At 37.2% G+C, this 13,599-nt stretch overlaps 1 protein-coding gene across 3 annotated transcripts in view; it reads left to right on the forward strand.

The window, feature by feature from the left end:
• TSHR (thyroid stimulating hormone receptor) overlaps positions 1-13,599 on the forward strand; it is a 164,117-nt gene that overhangs the window by 91,454 nt on the left and 59,064 nt on the right. Inside the window, exon 4 of one of the 3 annotated variants that reach the window (XM_082736400.1) lies at positions 3,872-3,946. The exons of the other annotated variants lie outside the window; for them this stretch is intronic. Coding sequence (XP_082592526.1) covers positions 3,872-3,946 — 75 coding nt within the window. The remainder of the gene's footprint in view (positions 1-3,871; positions 3,947-13,599) is intronic. 3 annotated transcript variants of the gene reach the window in all.

Consider the following 13,599-nt stretch of genomic DNA (forward strand, 5'->3'; position numbering starts at 1 on the left):
AACTTGTGATCTGCTTTATCTACGTGGCGGGATGGGTAGGGAGGTGGAAAGATAGTTCCAAGAAGAAGGAAAAGGCTGGGTTGTCAGTTAAATTAAAATAAATTTGTTGAGGCTAGAGCTTAAGCTGGGAGAAGGGCAGTAGAGAAAAATGAAACCAGGGGATGAGCAAGTGCAGGGTCTTTTGAACCATATAAAGCAGTTGAAATCTTCCCTAAGGGCCAAGCCACTAAGTGGTTATAAGCAGGGAAGTGACAGATCAAGTGTTTTAGAAACAATTCCTTGTGCTCTGAAATGGGAGTCAAATGGAGTAAGCTGGAGACAGGAAGCTAGTGAGGAGGTTGATACAGTGTCCCTGGGAAGAGGAGATCATGAACTGAGAGGTGATGGTTAAGGGGAAACAAAGTGGACATGTGTGAGTAACAAATAAGAGAGAACCAACAAACCGGAAAGTTGATTGACTTGGAGGTGGAGGGAGATGGAGAAGAATTTCATCCAAGTGTCTGACTAGGACATCTGTGTAGTTGATGAGCATATTCACTCCACTAGACAGTTTTTCTGTAGATTTGTTATGGAGGGTCAGGGAGCAAGTTAGGAGTTCAGTTTGGGGCATATAGTATTTGAGGTGCCTTTGAGGCATCAAGCAAGCTATGTCCAGCAGACACCAAGACAGAGACATAATTTTTCATTCATTCTTTTGGCAAATATTTATTCAGCCCCTAGTATGTGCCATTGACTGTTGTAAAAGATGAAGATACATCAGGAAACAAAGATTGATGCCCGTGTGGAATTTACATTTGAATAGAAGGAAATAGACAATAAATCAAAACCATAATAAATGTATACTAGCTTAGAAGGGAATAATGGATATGATAAAAAGAAAAAGCAGAGTAAAGGCGTCCAGAGGTGCTGTTATGAGGGATGCTCTGGGAAAGATTCAAGTAGGGCTTTTTTGTTGTGTGTTTTTTTTATTATTTTTTGTTTGTTTGTTTGTTTGTTTTGAGATTTGAGAGTCAAAAACAGGCAGATGTAACTGAGACCAGGGAAGGGCATCAGTAGAGAGAGCAAGGCTAAGGAGAGTAAAGAACAAAGAACTTTAAGAGCATGAGGTCCCTGAGAAAGCAAGAAGGGATGGGACCCAAACAGAGGGATTTACTTGCTACAGGAAGACTGTCGTTTTTTTTATGCTGTCACAAGAAGGTAGTAGTAAAAGATGAAGCAGGTGCAGGTAAATTAATAGGCTTATTGGTGGGGAATTCAAGGAATTCTCATCTCAAGGTTTCAGTCTTTTCTATAAATTAATAAAAGATAATCTGCTAATAGGGTGAAGAGTTGGAAATTTGAGTACTGCAATAAAAGTGGTGGGCAATAAAAGAGGAGGGGTGGTTGAGATACACAGGACACCCAGGCAGATTTGAAGACCTGGTTGAGACTTTCTCCATGGAGGCTATGCTGGATTCTCCAATCCAGTTAAATGCTCCCTGAACACATCAGTGCACTTACCACTCTACATGTTAATCCCATTTACCCACCTATATCACCCACTACTGTGATTTCCATGAGGCTAGGGAACAGATCTGTTTTGCCAATGCCCATTTACTGACAGAGTAAATATTCAACAGGTATTTGTTGAATGGAAGCACACACAGATACGTAAGTAATCGTTAAAGATCTGGTATGTCTAGAGGGCAGGAGAGAAATCATTTGGTTGATCCTCGATAGGTTTGCCTGGGACAGGACAAATTTCCACCAATGATCCAGGTATAATTATTAATAGCAGCCTGTATAACTCATAAAAATTTCCTAGTTTGGATGATAAATGATAGGTCACCCTCATGATCACATTATGACAGATTTATAGGCTAAGAAGATATATGAGGAAGAAATGGAATCTGATTTTTCCTGCTTTTAAAAATGGGATAAGCAAGCAGGGAATCACTTCTTTCATCTCACTGAATAAGTGGTTCCTACATGGGGCGCCTGGGTGGCTCAATGGGTTAAAGCCTCTGCCTTTGGCTCAGGTCATGATCTCAGGGTCCTGGGATTGAGTCCCACATCGAGCTCTCTGCTCAGCAGGGAGCCTGCTTTCCCTCCTCTCTCTCTGCCTGCCTCTCTGCCTACTTGTGATCTCTCTCTGTCAAATAAATTAAAAAAATCTTAAAAAAAAAAATGGTTCCTACATGTTGTCTTCACAACTGAGCTGTAAGAGCCCTTTAAGGATGTTGCATTCAGGTGCAGAACTGGAACTTCAGTTGTTATGACATGGGCAGAATGACCATCCCAGTAACCCCTTGAGAAAGCTTCACACTTCTAAACTAAGAAATTCAGGAGAAAATTTAGAGCAAAAGATATGACCTAAAGTTAAGTAAACAAGTTTGCAGCCTTCAAAATTAATCTTGTCCTTCAGGTGGCTCAGCTTCATCCATTATAAATCTCTGCAATCCCTACACAATAAATTAATCTTTTCAATGCCTTCCATTGTTTCCTCTTTGTTAAAGATATATCTGGATCAAAATAATTTACATAATGTTTTCCACAAGTGGCAATGGCTTGGGAGACCTGATAAAGAAAAATTGTTTAGAGAATAGATAAAACAGAAAGTACGGGACCATTAGAATATTCACAATGACCATGGCAACAGTCAGAACTCCTCTCATAAACATTGTATTAATGAAAATATTTTACTGAGAGACTTAATTTAAACTATAGATGGCTGGTCCTCAACCCCATCTGCACATTAGAATCATATAGGAAGCTTTTTAAAAATAAAAATATTTAGACATCATCCCTCATAAACTCTGACTTAACTATCCTGCATCATGTCTTGGACATATGTAAATTTCAACAGCCTCCTGGTTAGTTCAACTGTCTGATCAGGGTTGAGAATCTCTGCTGTAACTACAAGGGGACACTCTCTATTCATTCTTAATTTTCCCAAATATCCTAGAGATGCCTGTCAGTAAAAAGCAGTCGTTGAACTTGGCTGCATTTGTCCCTCTCATTACAAGAATAGAATTTGTAGAGACTATTTGAAATAATATTCGTATGTATTCTTGACAAGTTGTACTTAGAAGTTTCTCTTTTCTCTTTTTAATACTTAAAAACTTCTATTTGAGTTATCTGTTGCTTACAAAGTTCAGGACAGATCTTGAATTTTCTACTTCATCAAAATAAAGAAGAGAAGTCTTGAGTAGATATACAGTCACCACCCTATGGAATGTTTCACTAGAGAATTATTGACTTCTCATCTTTGAAACTATTTCTGATCACATGCTATCAAATACTCCATTAAAAATGCTTCTTGTTTAATTCCTATGTTCTTTTTTAATGTCTTTCATTTTTGCTATTTTGAGTAACTCATCGACTCATTCATCCATTTCCTTAACATATATTTATTGAGAGTCTACTACATGCCACGCACTATGAAAGGTGCTCAAAATTCAAAGGCCACCCAAAACAGACAGAGTTTTCTATTTCAGAGAATGCATAGCCTAATCAGACAATAAAAATCATATATTATCCAAACAATAAGAAAGTTGCACTGCAGTAGTTAGTGAAAGGAGAAGCTCTTGGTGCAATGAGATATACTTAAGGGACATTTGACCTAATCCGGAAATTCAGGAAAAGCTTCTGAAGAAGTATGAGTTGAATGAAACCTTAAGATGAATAGGACCTAAAGAAGTGAGAAGTTTCCAGGTACCACAGGATCTGAAAAAAGTAAAACTAATTTTAATATAAGTAGAGAGAAGTCATGTTGCCTGATCTGGGAAGCCCCTGACAAAGGAGTGTTATCAAGATTAATATGTTTGGGATATGTAAGGCATTCACAACCCTACTAACTTTCTACTTTGCTTTCTATTTTTGTGACATTCAGCTACTTGTCAATAGATGCAACTCTGCAGCGGCTGGAATCACATTCCTTCTACAATTTGAGTAAAATGACTCATATGTAAGTACAGTGAAAAATGCAGCACAGACTCCATGATAGCCAATCTTGATTGATAATTCTGGGGCTCTAGATGGTTTTAACAGTTTAGTTTTTTACCATGGGTCAAAACTTCTGTTTATGATTAAATCCTTAACTGGTTCTCACAGTTTGTTGATCCATCTAAAATTCCACTTCCATGGTTGTAAGGTAAACACAAGGGACACCTGGGTGGCTCAGTCGAACATCTGCCCTTGGCTCAGGTCATGATCCCAGGGTTCTGGGATTGAGCCTCGCCTTGGGCTCCCTGCTCTGTGGAGAGCTGCTTCTCCCTCTCCCTCTGCCTGCGGCTCTGCCTGCTTATGTTCTATCTGTCAAATAAATAAAATCTTTTTTAAAAAAAGAAAGAAAGAAAGAAAAATGGAGACAAAACTAGAAGTTCTCTTCTTAAATTGTCATTTCCTTTTATTACTATTATGTCACAGATTTCATTGGTGTGGACGTCAATGAGTCAATAAATATTTACTGACTACTGACTTGATTCCAGTCCTGTGCAAGATTCTGCAATCTAACATTTTTTCTCAGTTAGGAAAGAGAAATGTAACTTCATGGGATTAGAACAGGAGTAGAATTAGGAATTCTGGCTTTGGCGTTGTTAGAATTGTGTTTGAACACTGGCTTCTCTGCCCACCACCATCTGACCTTGCACAATCATGTAATCTTCCTAGTCTCACATTCCTTATTTGTAAAATAAGGGTATTTTATTTGTAAAATAAAAGGTAACTTTATAGGATATAATGCATGTAAGCCTGTGCCTAGCACATTAAAACCAGGCAATGCACTTTGTAAGTAAGTAGTCTATTTCTTTAGTACATTACAATCAATTAAAAGTTGTACATGATCACAGTCTTCTAGGCAGCCATTTAACTTTATGAAATTCTATGAAATATGAACAATTTTCTTGAAGAAACAAAAATACCTATTATCTATAAATTCTATGTTCTGGGGTGCCTGGGTGTTTCAGTCAGTTAGGTTTACTACTCTTGGTTTTGGCTCAGGTCGTGATCTCATAGGTCATGAGATTGAGCCTCACATCAGGGTCTGCACTCAGTGGGATGTCTGCTTTAAAGATTCTCTCCCTCTGCCTCTCTACCTATTCTATCTTTGAATAAATAAATCTTTTAAAAGGAACACTTACTATGTTCTAGACATTATGCCATTTTGTTTTCTGTATGTAACCCCCTCATTTGAGTCTCAAAAAACAACCCTATCAAGTAGAAATTATTTTTTTCTATTATTTATATAAGAAATACATAAATTCATAGAGGATAAATGTGTTTTCCTTAGTCACACAGTTATTAGGAGGTAAGAGCAGAATTTGTATTCCATAAATATCTTATTCAAAAATTGTTACACAGCTTTCAAGAACATGAGGTTCAGAATGTTACTTCTAGCTATTGGAGGCAAGCTTAAATCAAGCCAACCATTACTCTGAAAGCAACTAGACAAGATGGGTAGAAATATATATATATATTTTTTTTTTCAAGGGCTTTCAAGGGGACTAAAGGGGAGAGAAGCAAATCCCTAAAACAACATTTGATTGTTTTCCTCTTGAGGAATTCTGTGACTTATAAGCAACAACTGAGATGTTGAGGTTGAATAGAAGTTCAAGCAATCTCATAGGGCTAGCAAACCAAAAACTGGAGTTCAGAGCTTATAAAGGAGGATGACTCTTTAGTAAACAAACACCCCAAGATTTTGGCTGGGATCCCTGAAAAGCTTCATCCCAGAAGTATGGAATAATAGGAAACAGAGCACTCCTCATGAAGGTTATGGCCTAGCTTTGAATCCATAAAAAATAACCAGGCATAAAAACAAAACAAAACAAGAATATATGGAAAAAAATCAAGAGAAAAAAACAAACAAGAGAAAATGCCCACAGAAGATTCAAATATGGGAATATTTGAGAATCGGAGTTGTCAGACTTTAAAATAACTGTAAGAATATATTGAAACTTTTAAATATAGAGAATTTCAAAATAGAATTAAAAATTATTAAAAGGATCAAACAGAAACAAGAATTTAAAAATTCAATAACTGAAAATCTAAACACATGAGCTTAACAACAGATTAGACACAGCTCAAAAGAGAATTAAGAATCTGGAAGATAAGGCAGAAGAATATATTCAGCCTACAGCATGAAGGAAAAAAAAGAAAATTTAAAAATATGTGGCACTGTAGGGGTGCCCGAGTAGCTCAGTCAGTTGAATGTCTCTTAGTTTCAGCCCAGGTCATGATCTCATGAGTCATGAGATCAAGCCCTGCATTGGGCTCCACATTTAGCAGGGAGCATGCTTGAGATTCTCTCCCTCTGTCTCTCTCCTCACCCCCAGGCTTGCATGCATGCATTCTCTCTCTCTGTCTCCCCACTCCAGATAAATAAATAAATCTTTAAAATATATGGCACAGTAAAAAATCTAGCATACCTAACATTGGGTCCCAAAAAAAGAAAAGAGAAAGGATGAGAGAAGCAATATTTGAAGAGAAATTTCTAAAATTCATAGGGGAATCAATTTGCAGATATAAGAAGTACTGCAAACCCCAACAGAAAAAATACAAAGAACCATATCAAGGTACATAGTGGTAAAGGTATTAAAGACAAGTGGTATCTGCGTGGCTCACGCAGGGGTGAGGGTCCAACTCTTGCTTTAGGTTTGGGTTATGATTTCAGGGTCCTGAGATCAAGCCCCACATTGGGCTCCCCACTCAATGGGAATTTTGCTTCCCCTCTTTCCTTCTGCCCCTCCTCTCACCTATGCACTCTCTCTAAAATAAATTAATCTTAAAAAAAAAAGACAAAATGAAAATTATTAAAACCAGCCAAAGTAGGGAAAGACCCACAGAGTTTCAAAGAACTGGCACTAAAATTGATAGCTGATTTTTCATTTAACAATCTTAAAGGGAAACAATGCCAAATGGTAGTACAGAAGTACAGAAGGGAATGAAAAACAAAAGAAAATGAAAAGGTAAATATAAATGAACCTTGGCTGCACAAAACAAAATAAAAAATATCTTACTGGGTTTAAAATCTCGGCAATCCTTGCACTGCATGATAGTATAGGATCATGAAACTGCATGCTGAAACTATGGAAAGTTTCATTATAATCAGAGAAAAATTGTGATTTTTTGTGACTTTTAAAATTTTTATGAAAACAGTAAAACTTCCTTTACTATTGATTATAAACGTATAGGGAAAGGAAAAACTGTAAACTTATATTTAGCACACTGTAATTTTAAATGTTAAAAAGGATTTAGACCTAAAATATTTTATTTCTTTGTAAAAAAAAACTTATCAAGAGTAATTTAAACAGTGCTTGCCTTTTTTCTCTTTGCTATGTAACTTGCAAAAGCATCACATCAATGTTTTGGCAAATTGTCATACTTCTTTCTAGATCTGAAACAGCTTCCATGATTTAATTCTCTGTTCTTTCAATGTCATAAAATATTTCTAAGAGCTCCTTTAATGCATGTTTTTTTATTGGCATCATTTCTTTTGGGACATCTTCATCCTTCTGTCTGCAATCACTTTTCTCATTGATGTCAATAATTTGCCTTCACTAATTCCTTTTTTGGAATATCTAGAGTCTCTCAAATGGTGGCAGTATCACATTCACATGGTCAGCTAGTTCTCCTATGACTCCATTTACATATGATTCAAATGTCATTTCCAGCATTATCACATTTTGTTTCTTTGCTGTTCCTTCATCTCTGCTGGACATTTCCCTCTTCCAGTTATTCGCTTTTATAAAGTGTCATATGCGTTTATCACTAGAAGACAAGGGGGCAATACCACTGCACAAACAGTAAAGCTGTTTGTGGACTGAATAGCAAGTGCTCAGGGACCAATCACTAATGACTTTAAAAGAAGTGGTGTAATTAGTCACCTATCACCATATGCATTTGTTACTTACATAGTGATGCACACATTGAAGAGCTAGCAGCAAAGCTTGTACTTTGTGCAATTATTCATTATTCACAGTTAATATATAATGGTAGCCACAACCTGAACCCTGCTTTTGGGACCAGCTATTATTTAAATTCAACTAAATAATGGTAATTTAACATTATGCATATTGGGACCATGCAAAGCGAGGACTACCTATATCCACAAAATTAAAATACACAATAGCAAATAAACAATGGATGGGAGAGTTATAAATGGTGTTAAAGTTTCCTAAAGTCCTTGAGTTGTCTGAGAAATGCTACCAGTACTAAATTCTATTAGACTTTTATAAGTAATGAATATGTGTTTTATTTTCTTTTAGTATTTATTTTTTTATTTAAATTTAATTAATTAAGCATAATGTGTTACTAGTTTCTGAGGTAGAGTTCTTTGATTCATCAGTACCATATAATACCCAGTGCTAATTATATCATGCATCCTCCCCAATGTCCATCACCCATTTACCCCATCCCCCAACCTAGCAACTCTCAGTTTGTGTCCTATGATTAAGAGTCTCTTATGGTTTGTCTCCCTCTCTGATTTCATTTTGCTTATTTTCCCCTATGTTTCTCTATGATCCTGTTTTGTTTCTTAAATTCCACATATGAATGAAATCACATAATTATCTTTCTCTGATTGGTTTATTTTGCTTAGCATAATATCCTCGAGTTGCATCCACACCATTCCAAATGGCAAGATTTCATTTTTTGATGACTCAGTAGTATTCCAGTGTGTGTGTGTGTGTGTGTGTACATCTTCTTTATCCACTCATCTGTCAATGGACATCTGGGTTATTCCCATAGTTTGGCTAGTATGGACACTGCTGCTATAAATAGTGGGGTGCAGTTGTCCCTTCAGACTACTACATTTGTATTTTTAGGATAAATCCCTAGTAGTGCAATTGCTGGGTCATAGCTCTATTTTCAACTTTTTGAGGAACCTCCATACTGTTTTTCAGAGTGTCTGCACCAGCTTGCATTCCAACCAGCAGTGTAAGCAGGTTCCCCTTTCTCTGCATTTGCTGTATCCTGACTTCTTAATTTTAACCATTCTGACTGGTGTGAGGTGGTATCTCATTGTGGTTTTGATTTGTCTTTCTCTGATGCCCAGTGATATTGAACATGTGTCTGTTGGTTATTTGGATTTCTTCTTTGTAGAAAAGCCTGTTCATGTCTTCAGCTCATTTCTTGATTGGATTATTTGTTCTTTGGGTGTTGAGTTTGATAAGTTATCAATTTTGGATACTAGCCCTTTATCTGATATGTCATTTGCAAATATCTTCTCCTATTCTGTCAGTTGTCTTTCGGTTTTGTTGACTATTTCCTTTGCTGTGCAGAAGCTTTTTATCTTGATGAAGTCCCAATAGTTCATTTTGCCTTTGTTTCTCTTGCCTTTGAAGACATATCTAACAAGAAGTTCCTATGTCCAAGGTCATAGAGGTTGCTACCTATGTTATCTTCTATGATTTTGATGGATTCCTGTCTCACATTAAGGCCTTTTGTCCATTTTGAGTCTATTTTTACGTATGGTATAAGGAAATGGTCCAGTTTCATTCTTCTGCATGTGGCTGTCCAATTTTTCCAACATCATTTGTTGAAGAGACTGTCTTTTTTCCATTGGACATTCTTTCCTGCTTTGGCAAAGATTAGTAGACCGCAATGTTTGAGGTCTATTTCTGGGCTCTCTATTCAGTTCCATTGATCTATGTGTCTGTTTTTGTGCCAGTACCGTACTGTCTTGATAATGATAGCTTTGTAATAGAACTTGAAGTCTGGAATTGCGATGCCACCAGTTTTGGTTTTCTTTTTCAACATTCATCTGGCTATTCGGGCCTTTATTTTGGTTCCATATAAATTTTAGGATTATGTGTTCCATTTCTTTGAAAAAAATTGATGGTATTTTGATAGGGATTGCATTATACATGTAGACTGCTTTAGGTAGCATAGACATTTTCACAATATTTGTTCTTCCAATCCATGAGCATGGAACGTTTTCCATTTCTTGGTGGCTTCCTCAATTTCTTTCACGAGTACTTTACAGTTCTTTGAGTACGGATTCCTTGTCTCTTTCGTTAGGTTTATTCCTATGTATCTTACGGTTTGGGGTGAAATTGTAAATGGGATCAACTCCTTAATTTCTCTTTCTTTTGTCTTGCTGTTGGTGTATAGAAATGCAATTGATTTCTGTGCATTGATGTTATATCCTGACACTTCTGAATTCTTGTATGAGTTCTAGGAATTTTGGAGTGGAGCCTTTTGTGTTTTCCACATAAAATATCATATCAACTGCAAAAAGTGAGAGTTTGACTTCTTCTTTGCCAATTCAGATGCCTTTTATTTCTTTTTTTTAAAGATTTTTATTTATTTATTTGACAGACAGAGATCACAAATAGGCAGAGAGTCAGGCAGAGGTGGAGGGGAGCAGGCTCCCTGCTGAGTGGAGATTCCCAACATGGGGCTCAACCCCAGGACCCTGAGATCATGACCTGAGCTGAAAGCAGAGGCTTAACCCACTGAACCACCCAGGTGCTCCCCTTTTATTTCTTTTTGTTGTCTGATTGCCAAGGCTAGGACTTCTAGTACTATGTTGAATAACAGTGGTGACAGTGGACATCCCTGCCATGTTCCTGACCCTAGGGGGAAAGCTCTCTGTTCTTCGCCATTGAGAATGATATTCGCTGTGGGCTTTTCATAGATGGCTTTGATGATATTGAGGTAGGTACTCTCTGTCCCTACACTTTGAAGAGTTTCGATCAAGAAAGGATGCTGTACTTTGTCAAAGACTTTTTCTGCATCTATTGAGTGTCCTTTCTTTTATTAATGTAGTATATCACATTGATTGACTTGCAGATGTTGAACCATGCTTGCAGCCCAGGAATAAATCCCACTTGGTCATGGTGAATACTCCTTTTAATGCACTGTTGGATCCTATTGGCTAGTATCTTTATGAGAATATTGGCATCCACGTTCAACAGGGATATTGGTCTATAATTCTCCTTTTTGGTGGGGTCTTGGTCTGGTTTTAGAATTAAGGTAATGCTTGAGTTGGGAAGTTTTCCTTCTATTTCTATTTTCTGAAACCACTTCAGAAGAATAGGTATTAATTCTTCTTTAAATGTTTGATAGAATTCCTCTGGGAAGCCATCCGGCCCCAGACTCTTGTTTGTTGAGGGATTTTTGATTACTGCTTCAGTTTCCTTGCTGGTTATGGGTCTGTGCAGATTTTCAATTTCTTCCTGTTTCAGTTTTGGTGGCTTATACATCTCTAGGAATGCACCCATTTCTTCCAGATTGCCTAATTTGTTGGCATACAGTTGCTTATAATATGTTCTTATAATTGTATTTCTTTGGTATTGGTTGTGATCTCTCCTCTTTCATTCATGATTTTATTAATTTGGGATCTTTCTCTTTTCTTTTTGATAAGTCTGGCCAGGGGTTTATCAACCTTATTAATTCTTCCAAAGAACAAGCTTCTAGTTTCGTTGACCAGTTCTACTGTTATTTTGACTTCTATTTCATTGATCTCTGCTCTATACTTTATTAATTATCTTCTCCTGCTGGATTTAGGCCTTACTTGCTGTTCTTTCTCCAACTTCTTTAGGTTTAAGGTTACGTGGTATATTTTAGACCTTCCTTGTTTCTTGAGAAAGTCTTGTATTGCAATGTACTTCCCTCTTAGGACCGCCTTTGCTGCATCCCCAAGATTCTGAACAGTTATGTTTTCATTTTCATTTATTTCCATGAATTTTTAAAATTCTTCTTTAGTTTCCTGGTTGACCCATTCATTCTTAGGAGGTTGCTCTTTAACCTCCATGTATTTGAGTTCTTTCCAAATCTCCTCTTGTGATTGAGTTCAAATTTCAAAGCATTATGATCCAAAAACATGCAGGGAATGATTTCAGTCTTTTGATACGGGTTGAGACCTGATTTGTGATCCAGGATGTGATCTATTCTGGAGAATGTTCCATATGCCCTCAAGGAAAAAAGTATGTTCTGTTGCTTTAGGATAGACGGCTCTGAATATATGTGTGAAGTCTATCTGGTAGTAAATCTGTGCTGAAACCAGAACCTTCCACTCCTGCTTTGGAGAAGGGCTATTACACAACTTTCAGTCAGCTGAAGATGGATTGGTAAAAAGGTGTCTATACACAAGTTTCAAGTTATTTTTGCTTGTGCAGAATAATCCATATTTTTCCAAGACTGAATGGGCAGTCTTGTGGCTTTCTTCCTTTTCAATATTCCTAAAAAGGCTACATGAAGTTCAATTCTTTTTTTTTTTTTAAGATTTTATTTATTTGACAGAGATCACAAGCAGGCAGAGAGGCAGGCAGAGAGAAGCAGGCAGGGAAGCAGGCTCCCCGCTGAGCAGAGAGCCCGATGCGGGGCTCGATCCCAGGATCCCGGGATCATCATCTGAGCTGAAGACAGAGGCTTTAACCCATTGAGCCACCCAGGCACCCCTGAAGTTCATTTCTTGATGAGCCACTTATAACAGCAGTTCCTTGAGAGCCAACATGACAGGTGGATCAGATTTCCCTATGAGAAACAAAATTGGCCTGACAGCAAAATATCCAGAACGGAAAGTCCTTCTTTCCTTCTGATTATGTACTATATGTCTCCTTTCAATAGTCTTATCCCCATCATCCTTTTTCCTTCACAAGTCTAAACCTTGAGCTGATATGAAGGAGACTGACATCAAGAAAAGAAAATTCAACTCAGAAATGAAGAAAACTGGAAAGTATATAATACACCCCCAGAGCATCTCAATCACCCCTGCTACAGTACAATTCAGTGTATTGCTAGAGTCCAGAGATGAATATTGGCAGCTTGAAGAGATCATTCCCCCACCCCCCACTGGCAGTTAAAGGGCATCAAATAAATACTGGGCAAGAGGAGTTTGCTGGGAGAGTTAGAAATAAAAAGCTAACCAATTTTTATCCCTGTAATAATTCAGTGCCAGTGGGAGCCAAGTACTAAAAAAAATTCCTCTAATCATTATGTCACCATCTCTTATTAAGAAGCCAGGGAATCCCAGAAATAGAAAATTCATTTCAGAAGACCCCTGAGGGCAATTTAAAGCCTTAAAAAATTACAATAATAGTAAATTAGCTATTGCTCTTCAGAGGTTTACAGAGCAGCAGAAGCATGAAAATCAGGTTGAAAAAGTTGTGTCCAGATTACAAGCTTCCAGAGCTGCTCAACATTCTCTAAACCTTAGTTGAATCTTGAAATACCTTTAAAAGACATACAACTTAATACAGATGGAGTGGATCTTTCACTTAGTGATAGTGTGAAATTTGCTCCTTAGCGGCAACAGCTGGTTTTCATCCTTTTCAAACTCAGGTTACATTAATAAGTACATTAAGACAATACATAAAAGAAATATTATAGCAAAGCAGGGGGAAAAGCCCAAACTGGCAAAATACCTCAAGGAGTCACAAAGTTTTCTTGCAGCCTTCAACTTGGATCTCCCTCTCAGTTTTTCTGTGGAGAGGTGTAAGAACAATTTTCTCATGGATCTTAAACCATGGCATCAAATGGACAAATTGTTTATCAAGGGACTTTAAAAATCTGACCCCAAGGAATTCAGGACACATAAAGGCAATTCAGAGGTATACTTCTGACTTGGGACAAATTCCAGACTGAGGAAATTATCATCTTGGATAAATGTTGTAA

The sequence above is a fragment of the Mustela nivalis genome (genome assembly GCF_964662115.1).
Source record: "Mustela nivalis genome assembly, chromosome: 6".
NCBI lineage: Eukaryota > Metazoa > Chordata > Mammalia > Carnivora > Mustelidae > Mustela > Mustela nivalis.